General features: G+C 39.1%; 3 protein-coding genes and 1 long non-coding RNA gene across 6 annotated transcripts; 1 reads left to right on the top strand and 3 right to left on the bottom strand.

The window, feature by feature from the left end:
• The first annotated feature begins 2,426 nt into the window (after positions 1 to 2,426).
• On the top strand, positions 2,427 to 3,782 carry LOC130139743 (uncharacterized). The gene is made up of 2 exons (XR_008817842.1): positions 2,427 to 3,306; positions 3,615 to 3,782. It is a non-coding gene; the product is annotated as an uncharacterized LOC130139743 (long non-coding RNA).
• A 353-nt stretch (positions 3,783 to 4,135) lies between these two features.
• LOC115681255 (pathogen-related protein-like) lies at positions 4,136 to 5,825 on the bottom strand. The gene is made up of 4 exons (XM_030605134.2): positions 5,590 to 5,825; positions 5,334 to 5,466; positions 4,860 to 5,158; positions 4,136 to 4,453 (listed from the first exon to the last, which is right to left on the bottom strand). Exons 1-4 carry the CDS (start codon positions 5,734 to 5,736, stop codon positions 4,298 to 4,300), a joined length of 735 nt encoding a protein of 244 aa, XP_030460994.1. The 5' UTR covers positions 5,737 to 5,825; the 3' UTR covers positions 4,136 to 4,297.
• A 3,037-nt stretch (positions 5,826 to 8,862) lies between these two features.
• LOC115681256 (uncharacterized) lies at positions 8,863 to 11,601 on the bottom strand. Of its 3 annotated transcripts, none has more exons than XM_056317273.1 (2): positions 11,190 to 11,601; positions 8,863 to 10,981 (listed from the first exon to the last, which is right to left on the bottom strand). In XM_056317273.1, the coding sequence occupies exon 2, from the start codon at positions 10,933 to 10,935 to the stop codon at positions 9,241 to 9,243; it is 1,695 nt and encodes a 564-aa protein (XP_056173248.1). In that variant the 5' UTR covers positions 10,936 to 10,981; positions 11,190 to 11,601; the 3' UTR covers positions 8,863 to 9,240. The 3 variants fall into 3 exon arrangements, with proteins under 3 accessions (XP_056173248.1, XP_056173247.1, XP_056173249.1); XM_056317272.1 differs by having other exon boundaries at positions 8,863 to 10,977; positions 11,186 to 11,601; XM_056317274.1 differs by having other exon boundaries at positions 11,186 to 11,601.
• Positions 11,602 to 13,003: 1,402 nt separating this feature from the next.
• On the bottom strand, positions 13,004 to 18,066 carry LOC115681281 (uncharacterized). The gene is made up of 9 exons (XM_056317081.1): positions 17,910 to 18,066; positions 17,202 to 17,419; positions 16,040 to 16,156; positions 15,499 to 15,692; positions 15,315 to 15,420; positions 15,026 to 15,173; positions 14,799 to 14,935; positions 13,540 to 13,706; positions 13,004 to 13,446 (listed from the first exon to the last, which is right to left on the bottom strand). The coding sequence occupies exons 2-9, from the start codon at positions 17,236 to 17,238 to the stop codon at positions 13,153 to 13,155; spliced, it is 1,200 nt and encodes a 399-aa protein (XP_056173056.1). The 5' UTR covers positions 17,239 to 17,419; positions 17,910 to 18,066; the 3' UTR covers positions 13,004 to 13,152.
• Positions 18,067 to 20,402: the final 2,336 nt, after the last annotated feature.

Consider the following 20,402-nt stretch of genomic DNA (forward strand, 5'->3'; position numbering starts at 1 on the left):
GTCCTTTGTCCGAGTCGGCCATTGATGGAACCTTCGACGGAGATCCATTCCACTTTTGCTGGAGCGATGCCCGCGGTTAGAGGCCGCTTCAGTTAGTCCATCTCTCACGGTTTGATTTGCATATGTGTTTCCTACGTGCGATTTGAATTTCAGTTTTCGTGACTTTTGAGTTTGAGAATTTCTCGCCGGAGTTAGTCCGACGATGTAGAAACCGTCGGCCAACTAGTGGCCAGTGGTTATTGGCCGGCCGTGGTTATTGACGTCGACGATTGAAGGTTGAAGGTTGAGGGCGACGGTGTCATGGAGTTCGCCGGAAGAATTGTTCTCATGAAGGCGTGAGGAAGGTGAAGCTTCAGCGAAGAAGACGTGGAGAAGAAGAAAACCAGAAAATAAAAAAAAATAGAAAAGAAAAAAATATGAAAAAAATATGAAAATATAAAAAGGGGTATAATAAATACAACCGGGTTGGATCCGGAATTGGGTTGAGAACTGGGTCGGATTGGAAGCACCATGGGCTGGAAGTGTTATTGAGTCGGGCCGACCATGTGGGTTTATTTTAGTTTGGGGCTTCAATCGTTTAAAGAAAAATCAGAAATTTGGGCTTGATGTGTTGAAATGGCCCAAACCAATCAGACCAAGGAGAATTGGGCCTTATGGCCGGCCCGACTTGATCCGAACCCGGACCTTCTGGGTCCGGGTCAGACCGGCTAATTGGACCGGGTTCCTTGACCCGGTCAGAAGTCCTTTTTCCCGAAATAAAAAAAATAAAAAATCCAGAAAATCCAGAAAAATAAAAAACGTGGGAAAAGCTAAAAAATGTAGAATTCTCTTAGTTTAGGGCTTTTAATAAACAGTTTAGGCTTGAACAAAAATCAAACCCGAAACTAAATAAGCCTTTAGGGTTTTACCTTAGGAATTTTTTGTTGTTTTTTTCTTTTATAGACAATGCTAGGTCGTTGTTTGTGCATTTTCATTTTGATTTCATTTGATTGCACAATTTAAATATATTGCTTGTTGTTTTTCCCTTTTAGAATGGTTAGGTCGACGGAATTTAAAATTTTCGATTAGTGAAAGACTGCCTGACATTTTAGTTAGCAAATAGTCAAGTTTAGGTACTGAAAGGGCATTAGTTGAAAACGAGTGTAATCAAGTCCCCGATCCCTTAAAATCTTTGGTTGCGTATGTTTTCGAGATGACACTCCCGCATCTCGATTAGGGTTTCTAGCCGACCCTTAATCGTGGCTAGCGGCGACTCTTATCGAACAAATAGATTTAAACAATCAATGTCGCGCGAGGTATAGACTTAGGAAGAGTCCAATAAAATACCTCTACACCTACTTCCCTGAGGCAGCCCTCGAGAGTTAGGTCACGACATTCATTCATGCAGAAAGTTGAAGTATGTGAAGTTCTTTCTCGATGGCTTGTATATGTCTTTGTTTTTATTTTCTTATCCTGGTTAATATGGATCAAGAACATGAGTGTATACAATTACAAAGGCAGTTCTCTGCCATAAAGCTCTCTTCGGCTTTTTTATGCAAGATTGTTGGGAAGCTGGAAGAGGTTTTGATGAAGCGTTTACTGGAGTTGCATATTACTATGTCACTCATGTTTGAAGTAGAATTCATAATCGTAAGTTCCATGAGACGTGGCTCAGGTCCACCAAATCATAATAAAAAGAGCACTAGACTTTGATATGCGAGTTTGAGCTACTTCGGTTGCTGCAAAGAATGCTAACAATATGCTCGGTTTAAAACTTGGCAATTTCGAAAAGAGAATTTCAAGACATCATGCGAATTTCACAAACAAGCAGCACTGAATATATTACTTCTTTCTCTCTCAAATTTGTTTTTCCCCAGCCATCCTGTTTCATTTTTATTTATGTATTTATTTTTTTTCGGGGGGGGGTGGTGTTTTTGCGGGAGAATGGGGTTGGGCCATCTCATGTTAATTTGTTCTTACTTTACAGGGGTTGTTCATCCTGTTTCGCATGGAATGTGTTTTTCAAGATTGATAATGTGTCGTCATGTTTGGTTTTTCCTTCACTGAACCTAATCCTTTCAACTCCTGCATGTTCAGGATGTACAATGAAGCAATATTGAACTATGAGAAAGCTCTGGCATTATCCACAAGAAGTGTGTGCACTTATGCTGGTATTGCTTACACTTACCATTTGCAGTTATTTGGATGCTCCTTTTTGTAATTTATGGATTATCTTTGCTGTTTTTAACTTTTATAAATGAATCAGGTGGCGATTGCTCAGCAGACAAATATACGAACATATAATTATCTTTTGGTCGTGATTGCTTCATTTATGTAGGAAAGTTTTAGATTACTTTATGTAATAGTAGTTCCATGGCATGTATATCAATTCAGATCTTAACACCTGGGGGGGTGTTAAGATTACAAATAGGTGCCCCGTTTGGCAAGTGGGAAGATTATGCATGCTAAGGAAGGGGGAGTGGGGAGGGGGAGAGAGAGAGAGGACAAGGAGAAGTATCAGTGGTTGTCTGGATGTTACAATTAGATAATACAAATATTCCTCTATATGCTCTTGCTACAAAAAGTGCAAGGGCTATACTCAATCCACCTGAAGCCTTAAGGAAATTTGGAAGTTATATTCTTAAATCCAAGTTATCGTTCTATAGCCATTTGCCCCTTGTTCGGAACATCATGAGACAGTTTGCGCCACATTTCGTGTGGTTGTTGGAGCATTTAAAGGATTTTTCCTGAGCACAAGAAGAGCGACACTTGGTCACGATAGAAATCCATTATGCATCAACTCATCTGGGATGTGTTGCCTAAGTTAAAGATACATGGCTTGAGTCTGAACTGTTGAAGATGAAACTAATAGTTATAAAGATAGTCTTGTCATATTTGAAAGAGCACGTAATGGTTCTCTTCATTGCAGACAGGAACTTTGTAGGGCTTCTGAATACTAAAAGACAGAAGTGACTCAAAATCTGAGTGATCTTTAACTGCTTTAAGAGTGTAATATGTTGGACGTGTCCTGGCACACATCTCTTTCATTGGTTAGGACACATTGCATGACATCAGGCTAACAACTTAATATTCGTAGGTTATGAAACCACATTAGTTTTTAGATTATAGTTTCATTTCACTGATGCTGATTAGATAACCATTCAGAAGAAAAATGTTGTACGGTGTATGGTGCTGTCTGGGTGTGTGGTGACACTTAAGGTGCTGTTCTGTCTCTTTGTCATGATTTTTGACTGGTCTGACAGATCTGCTTCCTTCGATTGCATTTTGCAGGACAACTTCACAGCAGCTATTACATATTATCACAAAGTAAGATTCATATATTTCTGTGATGGCATTATTTCCCTTGAGCCCACCATTTATCTGTTTGAATTAGTCTATGAGTAGTTCAGACGGCTCCATATCGGTTACATAACTTTGTTCATGTGTAGATTTTAAATTGACTAATTTGACAACGTACTTTTTATGCCAGGTATTCATGTATATTTTTCTTCTTGTTTGCATTATGCACTCAGTAAACTAGTTTAATATGTTGCATGTATCAGCATATTTCTCAACACTTAAATGCGTGTATTGGTGAGTTACTAAGTCTCTCCTTTCTGTTCGTTTGTTTTCAGGCTTTGCGATTAAAACCAGATGATCAATTCTGCACTGAGATGTTAAGTCTGGCTCTTATCGATGAATGCCGTCGTGGTGTAGACTCGAAGTTCGAGTACCGTTAAGATAAGGTGGTTGGTTGATCTCATCTGTGGAGTTGTTGTACGTGCCTGTAATTGCAGGAAAAAGAGGATGAGACAAAGTTATTTTGCGTTGCTTAACCTTTATGTACTCTAGACTCTGCAGACATGCAAGGCATCACTTTGTCTCTGTAACCTTGTCAATCTCTGTTTTTTTTCATTTGCCATAGTCCTGTAACATTATCTATATGTGATTAATAAAATTATATGTTCTTCTCAACCGATTTTGGGATGTCTGGACGAGTTACAGAATTTGTTGGTTTATCATAGTTTGACTAAAAAAACCTGTGTAGGTGTTGCACACTTGCAATTGCCAAAAGCCAAAACTGTTTGAACTGTTGGAAGAAGCATAACTTCAATTCCATCTTGTATTTTATTTGAGGGAGAGAACCTTTAAGAAATCTTATTCCAGATCATCTTTTGCTACTCGGGAGAGAGGCAAGTCAGATTTATAAGTCGTACACATGGATGTGTTCAGCTCATTACATAGACAGAATATGAAAACACGGCACGACAAACACACGCAAGCTCAATGAGCAAGGCATCTAGATTGTATGTATCATTTATTTGTTGGAGAATGGGGAAAGAGCAGCTTCAGAGAAGTCATTGGAGTCTTTGTTGTGGGATTCTGGGATAATCGAGCCCTTCAATAGACCTCCGAACAGCTGTGCTGGGTCGTAGTATATCTCAACTTCTTCCGCTCTCAGTGATTCATCAACCTGAATTAGAGATTCAGAGGTGGTTAAACAACATCCCTGCCTGCCGCAGAATGGTTGACTCGTTTATATAAAGTTACAGAATTCCCTGGATCTGAGAGAAATTCATTGAACTCGGTCCATCCAGTCTCGGCGGCAACCAAGTCTATTGCTTTTGTACCAATTCATCTACTTCGGATTTATTTGTAATGAATTACCAGACTATAATTGCAGTGCATGGCACTTCTGAGTCCATGCAAAGAGACACTGACTCGCCTATATTTTCATTCATAGCGACTGGTTTTGCTCATCCCTGGCGCAGCACGTTAGACCAATCTCATTAACCATTTCTAGTTGAAAGATTATTTGAAGTATGTGTGCCGTTAAACGCATGCTTCTTGTATACAGGATTTTTCATCCAACAACGCACCTTAAGAGTCCCAAGGCCACGAAACTCCACCATCTCTCCAGTGGGTGCATGCCCCTTGAAAGGCCCTTCAAAGAAACCCCAGTGCCTGAACTTGAAGGCAATAACTGGCGGACCGGAGAAGACCTCCAGCACCTCCCACGCGAAACCACGAGGAAAGGCTGATTTGAACGCATCATGAAACGATTCAAATGTCTCTTTTTCAGCTTTGTAGTATTGAAATTCCTCTGGCAGAGAAGTTTTCAGCAATGCGTTGTAGGTTCCAAGTTTCAGGGTTTCTTCAGCAGATAAACCCTCTCTACCTGAAAGAAAAACTCCAGTGGAGAAGGTTCTTTATGTTTACACTAGATAAAGAATGCTTGTCATCCTTAAAATCTGCTGATGGTATGCTCACCATGTTCTATAATGGGTTCATGAGTTCGAAAGGACAAATAGTGGACTTATAAGCATCATACGGAACTTAAGTCATGTACATACCGTTGATGACTAACTTGAATTTTTCGGGACTTATTGTCCTGATGTCTTGCACCCGGGTCTTGTGTGAGACCTCCATTTCCCAGGACTTGATAGCGTTTTGTACGGTTTCTTCTAACGATCCTTTTGGCCATTCCTTCAGGACATAAGTACAGTACCAAGATGAGTGAGAGTAACAATTCCAAATGGTAAGTGCGAGAACCAGCAATACAGTAATGAATATCAACAAGAACAGCATCAACATTAACATCACATCAACCTTGGTTCGGCCTTGTTCAAAGAGCCTGTTCGCATCTTCATATGAGGGAGGACCACCATGTCTCCAGTGAGTGTTCTCAGCGTCGTCATACAAGAAAGAGCGGTACTTATCTCTCGGAATTTCTACCCGAGTTTCTTGAGCTGCCATGATATTTTTCGCCTGTAGTGCCGTGGATACCGTTTGAGGAATTTATAGGGAAGTATTGTGAGGATTGGGTCATAAAATCCCAGTGCTCATGAGCGTGGTTGCTCAATAGGTATAAAGCAGCCATTTGTCTTCTAACGCTTTGTTCATGCATGTCGCTTTCTTGGATAATCACTGAGATTATCTTGGTCAGCCGGCAAGATATAAATGTTTTTGCTCAATGAGAGTTTCATTAGTATTTCCTTCATTTGAAAAAGCAAAATAAATGCTTGAGCAGTGGACATACATTGCTTTCCTCTGTGGATCAAGTAAGATAGCTTCTCATGGAGTTCTTCTACTCCTTGTGAAGGTCAAAGACTTTCGATGACAAAAATGATTGATGCAAAGTAAGGCATACAATTCAGGGAAAGACAGCCTAGTTTCGTTTTCATCCAATCTCAAGATGTTAGAGGTTTCAAAGCGATGATTGGTGAAGTGATTGTATGAATTAGTGATGATTATCAAGCGAGTGTTTGATAAAAACCGGTGGTTTCTGATTAGTAGGATGGTTGTAGGACTCGGTAGTTGGCGGCTTCCATTAGAAGTGCGGGAAATTAATGGTGATTCTAGCTTCATCGAATTTATGGGTCCATTTCTTGTTTCCCAACTAAGAGATTGTCCCGAATTCAATGAGCTTCTGAAAAAACAAAATGCATTGTACGGTATGACCATATTGTTTTTCCCTCCTTTTGACCTAAATACATCAAACCTTAGTACAGCCATTCCCTCTGGATCAAATGTTTCTGATCTCTACATCAAATTATCAGTTTCATATGGAGAAGTGAAATTATGTGAGATCTTGTGAGCAACCATCTAGCTTCTCCTCACAATCATTTTTGAGAACTTTAAGCTGATCTGATACCCTTTCTGGCTTGCTTCAAGAGCTCGTTAATAGCCTCCACTGTCGGATGGATTAAGTTTACCTTTTTCTTTTCTTTTCTTTGGATAGAGTAGGATAATCTTTTCTAATAAAAGAAGAGCCAAACTTGAAAGGTTCTTTTTCCTGTCCATTTCGATCATCATTTTGAAATTATTTTTACAGGATGTCACTCATCTTTCAACCAACTACAGCGGTTGACGCAGGCCATTTCTTAACGAGTGTAGCCAGCATTTCAAATGGTTCCATCATCAGACCACGGACAGGAAAGCTTGTTCTGACCAACTTCAATGACGCAATCAAAGCAAACAAGATCAAGAACCGATGAATAGATAGCCTTTGGCCATATCGATGACGGTATTGAAATCATTCGATCTCTGTCTTTGACTTCGAGAGGTTAGATGATTTCTTACATCACGCGAGAAAACGATATGCAAATATGAGAGATACAAGGAAAAATTACAGATCTCGTGCAATATGAACACAACTGTGTGATTTACCGAGTCTGTACTCAATCATCTAAAGGAGGCATTTCTTCATAGTACTCAAATTTGGAGCTATTTAAGCACTAAAGCATCATTAATAGTTGATACAAATACGGTGACATGACACTAATTGCCACCTTGTCTAAGCCCGTCGGCACGAGCAAAAGTTAAACTCATCCACAAACCAAGAGAAACTTCTACTGATTTTCGAAATGGTGAACTGGCTTATCTTGAAGAAGACAAGCTGACCAATCAGAGGACAGGAGAGTATTGACCCGGAAGATGGATCATTTCCCAGCTAATCTGAAGATGATCTTTAATCTCTGACCCGGTATAATGCCTGATTTTATATTGTTGTCCAAATTTCAAGCAAACTCCACGATTTTCATGTGACCCGTTGATGTTAACCTAGTTTTCATGTGTTTATACATTTCGCCATAGCAGGCAGTGAAAGGTGCAGAATGCATATAACATGCCCGTCTTCTTCAGCCTTTACTAAAGAATAGCAACGGTCTACTTTCGACTTTGACTATCGCCACACATTGAAGTGACCTGCTTTGTGACTGTTGGTTGAGTCAGAGATTAAAGACCCTCAGTTTGAACCAGAACAGATTAGATATTTTAGCCTAGTGAACCATAATGAAATGTTTGACAAAAAAAAAACCATAATGAAGTGAAAGGATCTCGTTGTTTCAGATTTGATAGCAACTTCATTGGCCGTGGGAGGTTGCCATCCGGATGAAATATGTGCTCGAGGTCGACAATCCACTTTTCTAGAAGTATATGCAATGGCAGAGAGATAACTTTACGTTTAAGGGTGGGTGAAAAAACCAAAATTTACACTAAAATTTGGTAAGTAAAATTTAGGATCTAGGGAGCATCGGGCAGTCCGACACCGAGTACATGGCTTTGTGAATCATGGGATTAGAAATATATGGATTGACATAACATGAGAGGTATTCAGATCAAATGTGTGCTCTGCACCCACTTTATCTTTGGAAAATCATGACAACAGTTACATGTAAGACTGCTCCTGCATGACTGCTTTGAATAATCTTTTGGTTACCCACCCTTCAACATCAAACGTCTTTGGAATAACCTTCATTTCAATATGTTCACTTTAATATAGGAATTCTTTTTCTCTCTTACAAGTTTTTCATTCATGTCCATTTTGCTACAAGCCCAATACCAAATCAAACGAACATGAGCTGCTGTTTAGTACATGAACCATCTCTCCTACCAACTCAGAAACAACTCTACATAACTAAAATCATGAAGACCAAATGTAAGACTCTGAGACGGATGTCCAATTGGAACAAAGCTTAAAGTGTTAATCCGATACAACTTCATTCTTAATACCACCTTTGTCTCTGTATTTGACAACAAGCATCACCAGCCAAGTATTCTATCAATGGATGGAACAATTTTTTAGAATGACACATGACAACGGGTGACAATGAGTCAACAAGAGCGAGTCAAGTAAAGGAACTAGAAGAGCTCAAACTGTTGGATGAAATGATAAAAGAGTATTCTGGAAACACATTAAATAGCAATCCACTTGGAGGGGATATGGATGTTTTAGGAACATTTTCGTTCCTTTGGAATGTTTTGGTTGACAGTTTCATACATAATGCTACAAGGATCCATCATCAGAAAATACAGAAGTTGCAGTAAAAGCGTATGCAAAGGCAGAACAAAGCATAGAGGCCAAAATAAGAGAAAGAGAAGTGTACCAAGAACATCATCCTACATTTCATGGTGTGTGTGTTTGCTAAATAGCTGGTGAAGGAAATGGAGCTCTCTCAGCTTGATGGGGTCTACATATATGTTCTCTCCAGGGATTTTTGTTATACAGTTCAAATGATCATGTTACTACACATCTCTGGATTTGACGGTACTTAGTCCACCGGAAAAAGAAATGGAAACTATCGATGCTCATGATAAACAAATCACTTTTTTTACTTTTTCAAGGTAAAATTATCCTAAGAATGATAAATCACCTGAAAAGTAATAAAAGTGCATTGCCTCAAGCACAGAAATTCGCAGACACACTCTACCATATCACTCATCACATACGCTCAAATACTATTGCAAAAAATCTGAAGCCTACTGGGCCTCTTTGTGAATCAGCAATGGAGCAGGTGGGCTCATAATTTCATCCTTAGCTCGTGGAGAAGGTTCTTCTTTCACTACATTAAGCTTCCTATAAGGACTGCGGTTTCCGGTTGACAATCTGCTTGGACTTGGAGAATTACCTGCAGCATTCTTAGGTGAGCTAGAGATGTTACCAGCTGGGGAACCCGAACCAGATCTCAATTCAAACACTCTATCTTCATTAGGCAAGGGAGATATCGGCGCCTGCTCACCGTTGTCCCTTTCTTTTATGCAGAACTTCTCTTCCATAATATCATAAGAATTCCCGGTTCGTACTTCTTGAGCAAGAGAACACCAGCAGCAGCAAAGCCAGAGCGCACAATCAGTAATCGCCGGTTTGCCGCAACAGAACTTATAAGGCGGCAGATTATATCTTTTCCTCATTTGGATCCTCCAAAAGCCACCATAAAGTAAACCGAACAGACAAAGGATGACTCCAGTAACACTAAGTGCCTCCCTCACAGTATCATTACCAATATTAACAGCAGCCAAATTGAATATCCAGAAAGGGGCCATACAAAACAGAAGAAAAGTGGCAATGTGGACGTACATGTTACCAAACCCAAGTCTCTCCATGTTCCACCCGAAAACACAAAAGCTACAGAAGAGAGAGAGATATGCTAAAGAGATATCATCCCAAAAGTCGAGTATCCCTCCACTCCACTTTGGTCTGTTTTCAACAATTCTATGTTCATCTCTCAGTGCAAATGAATACCTCCTCTTAAATGCCCTCACACTCGACTTGTCTGGCTCCATCTTTTGATCATCGGTAATTTGAACCTGAGCTTCCTCATCATTTCCAGAATCATAATCTTTCCCGAGAGGACTGATGATGCAGTAAACACCAGCAAATGCAGGTGCAGCAATTGCAACTGATATGCATATGCCAACCCCTAAAGCTGGTCGTTCAGATCTCTTGTATCCTAAGTTCAGTCCGCAAAGTGCATATTGAGCAAAACAGTTAATATGGAGCAAAATGACAACCACCATCATATGTGCCCATTCATGGGGCTTATAAGTCCCGCTCTTGCAGTAAATTTTTCTCAATTTAGAAATGTCTTCTGGCCTCCATCTACACAAAAGTACTAGGTGGTAAAACCGCTTAGGATGATGATACAAACACATAAGAGTAAAGAGCGCGTTGAGAATTTGATTGTTAACTTCAAACCAAACATTCCTTTGGGACTTTTTGGGGATTGCGCTGTTGAGCATTCCTGTCATGACAAGAAACAAGATTGCACCGGACACGGCCACAATGGTGATCCACAAAAAAAGGGCCATGTTCATCGGGTCTCTGATCCATTCCTTGGACATTCTCATGAGTGAGCCCCAGTCAATCTTCCGACTGAACACCACATTGAAGCGTTCTCTGATCCTATGACCACTCGAAGATGAAGCTACAGAACGCGAAATCTCATCTCTTTCCTCAGCTATCCGCCTGAACCTGGCAGAAGCAGACCCGAATTTCAGGAACTTCCACCGATCGGGCAGAGCACTCAAGGAATTTGAAAATCCCTTCTCCGGGTTCTCACCACTCAACAGCATTCTTCGAGATACCGAGATATTAACAGAATTCGAGACCTTGATGCTTTTATCATTAGGCCCCTCGATTTCCTTCTTGTCATTTCCATCATCAGTTAGAACCATCTTGATGTAAAAACAGAAGCTTCCTCCAAAGTCTCTGGGTCACTACCTATGAAGTTACACAATATCTATTACAGTTACAGCCTGACAGGTACAAAGAGCTGAATATCATATATTGAGCTATGGCAAATGATCTGACAAATCATTGAATAGACAAGAATATTTCTACAGAAACAGCATAATCCTATCAAAAAGCTGCAAAACAATGGTCACAACTTTAGCTGGGAGACGAGGAAAAAGAGGATTTTTTCACTTGCCTGGCAACAATCACACCCACATCGACATCAAACAGAGAGAAGACTCGATTGCATTCCAACACCCAGAAACTGAAACCTTCGGAAACCAACGAGAGAAAAACCCAGAAAATCGCTTACAGCGTGTCGTCGTCCCTTTTACAGCGACAACCCAACCGAGATCGAAAGCAAAAGGAAAGGGCGAAAAGCTGGTGCTCCTGGCAAACGGTTGTTCACTTTGAGAGGAAGCATCTAGGCGAGAAGGAGAATATCATCTCAAGAAGGCTTGATATTTGAGAGGGTTTTCTCCCAGCGAGAATCTCATCTGTCCGGGTGAATTGGTCCACCATATCATGCCATTTTTGAGTTTGTGGGTCAGCCTGCAAGTGGATTCTGCAAAATGATGACCACGCCTGCCATTCGGTAACTGGTGAACAACTGCTAGTTGAAAACCCGAAAACCGCACAGGGAGGAAAAGAAGGAATAAAGTACAGAGCAGTGATAACGACAGAAATGGTATCCTGGACTTTGCCCGATTTATAAACTTTTGATTTATTTAATGGAGTCACTGATTTTTAGCTCAACGTGTAATGTGATATCTGAACATTTTATTTTACTTAATATAGTCCTTAGATTTTTTGTACATGTGAAAATATTCGATGATGTCCTTCTATTAATTCAAGTTTAGAGATAACATTGACATTTTCATATAGTTTAAAGACTAAATTGAATATGTACCAAAAATTCAGGGACTATATTGAATAAATAAAATATCCAGGGACCACATTGCACATTGAGCTATAATTCGGATATCACATTGAACAAATTAAAAGTTCAAAAATTACACTGCACGTTGGATCAAAGTTTGAGGGCTATTCGTGTCCTTTTCCTTTTTTTATGAAACGAGGTTTCTTTTGGCGAATAGCATCTGAAACGGTTGACTTCGAAGGAATTGGCAAAGTGTATCTGTTCACGCTAACTAGTGAAAAATTTACGGAAATCAATGAGCTGGCCTTGCGTAAGAATCTCTCTGTCTTCTGTCAATTGTTCCACCTGTGTATATGTTCTCAAATCTCTTTGTTCTCTGCTTCTGTTCCATGTTGGGTCAATCTTGTGTTTGATGCTCTGCTTTGTTCCCCTGGCTTCAATGTTAAAACTGGTGATAACTGTCATTGGTGGACAACGAGACATTTTCAATTTTCTGCTCGAGAAGATCCATGTGAGATTCGCATAGAATATGAGTTCCTCATACGGTTGGTAAATTGACTGTATCAAAAGCCATTATTTTAAGTGAATATGAACCATTCTTGTCCATAATGACTAGTTGTTACAAACTTATAAAATGTCCACATGCACAAGTGATGCGACTAATGGTTCTATAGTAATACAGCCTAATTGTAAGTTAAGTTGGAATGAGGGCAGGACAGGACCGTCGGCCATTCAATGAGCAAAGCAATCTAATCAACGACGCTCACAAAAGGCACTTTCTGAAAAGGCTTAAAGATGCTAACAAGCATGTGACCTTATTGGAAAAGGGATCGGGAGGTGAGGCCGAAGAGTACCAAGTCCAGAGTTCGATCACCGTGAGCACCGCAAGCGCGCACATATGTACATAGAAAACAGGAGTGAAGACCAAAAAAAAAAAAATTGGCTTAAATCGAAGAATTTCCCTCAAGAAGGATGAATCAAATGGACTCGTTTCCCTCTGAAACACAAAGTCGAAGCTCATTAGCATATGCACCCAAGAACGGAATTGTGGATCCCAAACCTCCTTGTTATAGAGATTAACTTTTCCTAACTACAACAATAACCATCCAAAAATCACACACTTTGCTTCCTTCTATGAACCAAACATAACTGTTATATCTTCTTTGTTAAGTATTATAAATTCCTTTACTGGGCCACACAACCCGCTTTGAAATAAAATATGGGAAACTGAATTCGAAGCTAAACCGGGTCTATGGTTTTTAAACAAGGTCGAGTGCTCTTAGTCCACCTTCCTCCGAGCAATGTCGAGAATATACTGGTTCAAACGTTGGCCAAATATCGTTGTGGAGAATGACTCTGTGACATGCTTCCGAGCTGCTTCACCCATTCTCTCTGCCACTTGAGGGTTCTCTAATAGCTTAGCCATAGCTAAAGAGAACTCTTGTGGGTTGGGATCGCAAAGAAATCCCGTTTCTTCATGCTTAACCGTCTCCACAGGTCCCCCACTATTGCACGCAATTACAGGCTTATGAGCTGCCATTGCCTCCAAAGGGACAATTCCAAAATGTTCATCCTGCAAATTTGCCCCATTATGTCAGTATGACAAAATGTAACATTTGTTTCAAATATGGTGCTATTTGTGTAAATGCCAAATTTTCTATTTAACCTTCGGCGTGTAGAGGACACAAAGGCATTCGGAAAGGAGTTCGTTCCTCTTGGCTGTTGAGCAGGATGTGATAAAGTGAACCCTGCTCGAAATTCCTTCCCTTTCTGCTAAGCTTTTAAGCTCCTCCAAGTACTCCACATTCTCCCTTAGACGTTTATCAAAACCACCTAATACAATATATAAACTTAAACTTACTCCGCAATACACAAGAAATTAAATCTAGTAGGCAAGCAATAATGCGGAGTTGTCTACTACTACTTAAGATAAATTACCGATGCACAATGTACAAAAATTGAACAGTCATATAAATCTCTTCACCGCATGGCATAGGAAGAAAAGTCAGCTTGCTCGAGATGGATATCTTAGTACCAGATGGATCGCTTAATCATGTTGAGTCAAAAGATAGTCCACATTGCACTGCTTCATTTGCATGCTAACTTGACAAAGAGCTACATACTAATCAATCTCAATTAATCAAAACATTCAGGAGTTATGATCTTCTCTATCTTTACATTGTCAATCAGACTTTTTTTGGTTTTAACAGAACTCTGCCTTCCACATTATTCAACATAGACCTCTAAGATATCAAAATCCATCATCTATCTCTTCAACAGTTCGGTCTTTCTTTTGAATTCCCTGGCTACTCTCATGCTACTTATCAGGAACAGCAGAACCAAAACTCTCCTTGTGTCCAATTACCAATACCATTACTTCCCGATATTCTACAACAATGTACAAATGCTTTGTCGTCAATCAAGTATCTTTGTCTAAAAATTCCTTACAAATTCCAAAACTTTCCATCCACAAGATTCCTATTCCTGAAGAAAAAAATTTTCATCCACAGATTCATACTCCTGAATAAAGACTTCAGCGAAGACATAAGATTAAGGTGTTTTCCTTGAACACAATGTATCACCCACTTAAATTACAAGCGGACCGTGGGAGCATGGGAGGGGGATGTAAACTCTGTTAGTTGGGATAAGACGAAACAACAAGAAGTTCAACTGCACCATGCTGTTAAATCTATCCCTCACGATATCAACTCTAAAAACCGGGAATCCTTTAAAAGATATTTTGAATTGCTAAAATGATTGAATGACATACAACTAGAGAAAAGGAAAAGGCACATATCAGAATAGCAAGAGAATAGAGGTTTTCAATTGCACAAGCTAAGTGATTTACAGCACTCTAACATAAACAAAAGTATATGTAAATTATAGAAAATCTTGGTAAGAAATATGCAAAGATTCATGACTTGCCTGCAATAGTCAACGTAGCACCGTCCACATTGTGACTGGAAAATTCTCCTCTGAGGTTATAGAGCCTAGCAAAAGCTGAAATCGCCAAGTCTATGTTCTTTTTCCTCTCAAAACGATTGATGGACAGGTAACTCAGCCTAAAGTACAGGAAGTATAAAAAATATCGTCAGCATTATAGGAAACAAGTGAGCCTGGTATGTGAAGGTCTTAAGGCGTATTTCTGTTACTTAAGAGAACGGGGTTTGTCAAACTGATCAACACTGACTGCTGGGTAAAGAACAGCTGGCTTAATTCCTCGTGCATCAAGCTGCTTGAATGTTTTCGCAAAAGTAGCAGCTGTAAATTTACTGTTGACGAGGATCATATCTGCCATTCCTGCATTCCCGCAACCATACTGATGTGAAATTTGGAGACTTCATCTATAAAACAGCCTATGGCCCAAAGAAAAAAAAAAAAAAAACCACGCGAGTGCACGCACACAAAACAGCCATTAAAGAAGGCAGCATTAGAACAAACCTGTTGTTATTTCTTCGATGAAATCTATGGGTTTCCTGTAAATCTTCCTAAGAATAGTAGTGCGTTGGGCAAGCAACAAATCCGGAAAATGGCAATAGAATACGACCTGAATCAGAACGGGGAATTAAACTATAACCATGATAGGAAGATATCCATTGTTATATGGTAGAGAAGATATAGATACCTTTGTTGGCTTTTTAAGTTTCAACAGTGGAATGACAGCAGAAACTTGATCTGCTACAATAATGTCGTATGAAGGCCACATAAGCAGCATGCAAAGAGCAACAAATATGCACCTCACATATGCACATACGGCATGGAGACGGTAGAAGATGTGTCGAGGCAGAAAAGCACCATACACAGTAACAGGAAAGGCACCTGCATATTTGCATTGGCCGTATGCTCAGAGCTGAGATGGTGAAATACGACTAGAATAGGCAATAGAATAAAACAACTAGATAATTTAGAGAAGCTAATGAAGACCTTCCTAATTTTGAGAGCTTGTACTTATTTAAGAAAGTGGCTCACATGGAGAAAAAGTTTATATGCTGAAATATGAAACTCTGAATGAGTGTTAGTAGCTAAGTGAACAGTTGAAAGGAAAGGGAGCTCCAATCATGTACAACATTTCAAGCCAAAAAAAAAGAAACTACAAGGTCCGAATTCACTAAGAGAACAAGTTGTTATCAGCAGAAAGAAAGAGGAGGAAGGTATAGAAGACAAACCGGAAAGAGTCTCCTCAAAACATCTAGTTCTATCATGGTGTGAGGTGAAAACATGAACATCATGCCCATGAGATACCAGCTCAACAGCCGCATCAACAATTAATCTTTCGGCTCCACCTACACATCATACAAGGTATCCGTATGTAAACAGATGGAAGATGTGGCAACAGCCAATAAATATTCAAGCATACTATCAATAGCAATAATGATGAACACTGTGGCCTTAAATGGTGGTACGAGAGGAGGAGCATACATGAGAAATGATAAATTTAACCAACTCCCCAGATTTCTTGCACTAAGATTTTTAAGTGTTTCTTCATATCATTTAAATATAACAAGTCAGTTATCAAAGTAGTTATAATTTCCTTCTACAAGAACATCCAAGTGCTTACTACCGAGTCCACAAACCAAAGGAACTATGGCATTATCCTAATCTCCCAAGATTCTACTGTTAAAATGAAGCATTCTAATGAGGATATTATCATTGAAGCCTCCTATACTTTAAATGTCATTGTGAAACGTGAAACTCCTCCTATATTCAGTTTTAGGAACTATAACAATTCCCATGACTCCACCATCAATGAGCCTCCAACCTTTAAAGTCTAACAAACATTTTTCAGACAACTTCCACATAACCATAAACCCATTTCAACTAGAACTACATAACGAGCTTAAATTTGATCAACCAATGAAGTTTAAACTTCTTGGTGACTTCTTTCATTTGACTAAGCTTGGCCAGGCCTGGCCCATGATTTAAGCCTGAAACTCGATCAAATGCAACCTTCAAGTCAGACACAACATGGCCACCCACCAGAGATTCTAGCACTAGCCAGAATGAGTGGAACAGCAATTAAAAAAATACAAGAATCTTCACCAGAATAAACTTAGAAGAACTGAGCTCCATTTTGACTGTTCGTTCAAAATGTGCAAAGAGAACTGTAGCTAAGCCAAAGAGATTTGTGATGTCAATGCACAACTAATGCAGGCAAAAAGATTTCTCAAGTCCCCAAATTGAGAAAAAAAAATACTAAAAACAAACCCACATGAAACTTAATCTCTTCTCTTCCATGGGAAAGCCTTCTACACCACTGAGATTGTCAATAAAAAGTAAGATAACTTTAACCACATTTTACCGCAACGATAGCAACGGTAGGCAACTCACCTATACCAAGATCGGGATGTATAATGGCTATCTTCATCTTCTTTTGACTTCCTTTTGCCTGCACCTTGTCCTCCCTCGATATTTTTTTACATCGATCAACAAACTCTTCCTCTAATGGCAAATCACAGAAAACGAACCATACAGTTGCCAATCGTCAGCAACCCTTTAAGTCCCGAATCTTGAACATGGTTCTCCACAGCCAACCATGGTCCCTAGGCCTGCAATGAGGTAAAGGTTGTTTTTTGGTAAGGAATGAGGTAAAGGTTGTTGATGTACCAATGTCATGAGAAAAAAAAAACGGCCCGAATAAGGAACCAGTCCCTAGGCCGATCAAGATTCCACCGAAATTGCGAAGAGAGAGACCGAGGAACTTCTGGAGTTGCTTGCAACCACCCAGAATTCCAATTCAGATTAAAAAAACGAAAAAAACCCGAATCGACCACCCAAGCACAAATCAAGAAGGCCATAGCCATCAGCATATGCCGAACCGCACCAAAGGTGTTGCCTTTAACCAAGAACTTAGATTCCGGCGTGTCGGGCATTGTACCGAACACGTTGGGTGCATTACAAACTCCAGCAGGGAACCGCGGTAATCGATCGGCGCAAATACTCCGAACGGGACTAGATGCGTGTCTAACTCAATCAGTCACCATGATCGAAGGGAATAGGAGGAAAGAAAACCGAAAAATCCAGACAGAGAGCGCTCACCGGAATCCTGGCCGGCGCCCGGCAAATGACTGAGTCGACGGAGATGGAGACGACCGGCGGAAGTCTGGTCTGATCTTAAACAGGGAGAGAGGAAGAGGAAGGCGAGAGAGAGTCACGAACTGAGACGGCTTTCTTTTCGGTGTTTAATTTTGCAAAGAAATATCAGCTTATTCCTTACTTCGTGAAAATACCCAAAAAGAAAAAAAAAACAAATATCAATTTTCATTTTCAGTCAATATAAAAATGAAAACAGTCTTTGGTTTTTTTTTTTTAAATCAATGCAAAGAAAAAATTAAAAGACAATATTCAGTCGAGTGTTTCGAAATTAAAAGATTAAAAAGTATGCGGTTAACTTCACTCGACACAATAAATTTACGATGTAATTAACTTATTTTCACGTGGAAATGATTTGTCACGCGTGATAAAATAAAATTTAGTTTGCTCATACTAAACCGTCAATCATACGATCAATTTGGGTTTTAGGTTTAGAAATCAAAATTGAGTAATTGACCACCTTAAATAGAACCAAACCCGTGATTCTGCTTCTCCTTTTATTTGATCAATTGATTCGAACAGGAGGCTTTGCTCACAATAGGCTCCTAATCCTATACGTTTTGAGAGGGTTGGTCGGGGTTAAATTATTTAATCATTAATGCTTCATTTGTTTCGCGTAAAATAAATAATTTGAAAATTATTTTTTTTAAATGATCACATGAAGTAATAATCGATGAAAAATATTTTCATTATCGACAATAATATATGTTTAAATATTTTCGTGAACGATGAAAATATTTCTCGTTTATTTATTTTTGTAAGCGATATAAGCAGTCATTTTTAGGAAAATATTTTTCAAATTATTCATTTTCCAGCGAAATAACCATATCATTAATCTCGTGACTTTGGACAATATATGAAATTTACACTATTATTTGAGATACCCGATGCATACATAGGAATAGTTTATTTTGATAGCATCCACTCATTTTATGTACGAGACCCATCAAATTCAATAATTCGGACGAATCAATATGAGTGCATTCGATTCACCTAATAGTTTTTTCCTCATTGCCCATGGCCCAATCTTGGACTTTGCTCTAGAGTCATAAATATTCGTGCGATCGATTTGTTTAGTTACTCATTGTCCTAGGAAAGCCTCCTAGGTTAACTCGCATTAACCTCACTTACAAGACATAAGATTAAAGCCACGGCAAGTATTATTTATACTAAATGGTGTGTACGTTGTCATTAACCTGCTCCTATTGCATATACATGTTTATTTCTTAACCATCAAGACCACCCAATTAGAAGATTAATCAAGTTAAAAGACCAGGCACACAACCTAGTGCTAAGGGATTGGATGAGGCGAGAACGTTTAGTTTCAGGTGTCAGGTTCGACTCCTACGCAAAGAGGTAGTGCAAAAAGACAAAAAAAAAGAAGTTAAAAGAGTAGTTATGGCCAAAGCAAAAAAGTTAAAAGATAAGTTATCCAGTAAATAGAGCTGTCAAATGGGTGAACTGGGTTGGGTCGGGTTAGTTTTGGATTGGATCAGAATGGGTCCAACTCAAATTAACTCGTTTAACTCGTTTTGATCAATTTATATATAATACAAATTCAGAGACCAACACTTGACTCTGCCTGTATCTAACTCATATCCGTCTCAACCCACATTACTAAAACATATAGATATTTAAAAACAAGAACTTTTACGCATGAAGTGTACAAACTATAAAATTTTTAGTAGTTTTATAAGGTTCCACTTCCAAATAAGATTTCTGACTTGTCTTTATTGCAAAATTTTTCGAATTTCACAACGAATTATTTGACATCTCTTAAAATCGATAAGTCAATAAATATTGACCCGTAAAATCAAATACTAATTCTCAAGATTTTTCTAAAGCTTAAAATATCATAAATCTTTTACTAATTTACAATTTTGAAAAAAAGAAGAAGATCACAAGTAGAAAATAAAACTAGAAAATAAGTTGTCACTCCCGAAAACCCGAAGACAAGTGAATGAGGAATCGCAGGTGGGTCGGGCTTTAGACCCATTAAAAACCCACATTTTATTGGACTTTATTACTCAAATCCGTATCGACCCATTTATCAAATTTTACCTAATCCATATACGACCCAACCCATGATATATCGATTAGTAAATGGGGTCTTCACCCATTTCAACACCTCCACTGGTAATTCTCAAATCGCTCGTAAAATTTAGAGTTGACGAATTTTCACCATTGAAAAGAATATACGCACAACACGCCTAACGCACGACCCGATTCAATAAAACGAAAGCGAAACATGCGTTTAATTGTAATTTCAACACCTCCACTAGTAAATCTCAAATCGCTCGTAAAAAAATTTAGAGCTGAGGAATTTTCGCCCATGAAAAGAATACGCGCACGACACGCCCAACGCACGACCCGATTCAATAAAACGAAAGCGAAACGTGCGTTTAATTGTAAATTCAACACCTTCACCGGTAAATCTCA

Source organism: Syzygium oleosum, unplaced genomic scaffold, assembly GCF_021117445.2.
Source record: "Syzygium oleosum isolate NSW1041296 unplaced genomic scaffold, Sole_v2.1 Sole_v2.13, whole genome shotgun sequence".
NCBI classification, from domain to species: domain Eukaryota; kingdom Viridiplantae; phylum Streptophyta; class Magnoliopsida; order Myrtales; family Myrtaceae; genus Syzygium; species Syzygium oleosum.

Bases quoted from the DNA above. Each gene is read 5' to 3' on its own strand.
- LOC115681255 (XM_030605134.2), bottom strand. From the start codon at position 5,736: ATGGCAGCTCAAGAAACTCGGGTAGAAATTCCGAGAGATAAGTACCGC. The intron at 5,467-5,589 runs GTTGATGTGATG...TATGTCCTGAAG, and splicing joins TTGAACAAGGCCGAACCAAG to GAATGGCCAAAAGGATCGTT. The intron at 5,159-5,333 runs GTATGTACATGA...TTTTTCTTTCAG, and splicing joins ATTCAAGTTAGTCATCAACG to GTAGAGAGGGTTTATCTGCT.
- LOC115681256 (XM_056317273.1), bottom strand. From the start codon at position 10,935: ATGGTTCTAACTGATGATGGAAATGACAAGAAGGAAATCGAGGGGCCT.
- LOC115681281 (XM_056317081.1), bottom strand. From the start codon at position 17,238: ATGAAGATAGCCATTATACATCCCGATCTTGGTATAG. The intron at 14,936-15,025 runs GTAACAGAAATA...CCTGTACTTTAG, and splicing joins GACAAACCCCGTTCTCTTAA to GCTGAGTTACCTGTCCATCA. The intron at 13,707-14,798 runs GCAAGTCATGAA...ATATTGTATTAG, and splicing joins TGCTACGTTGACTATTGCAG to GTGGTTTTGATAAACGTCTA.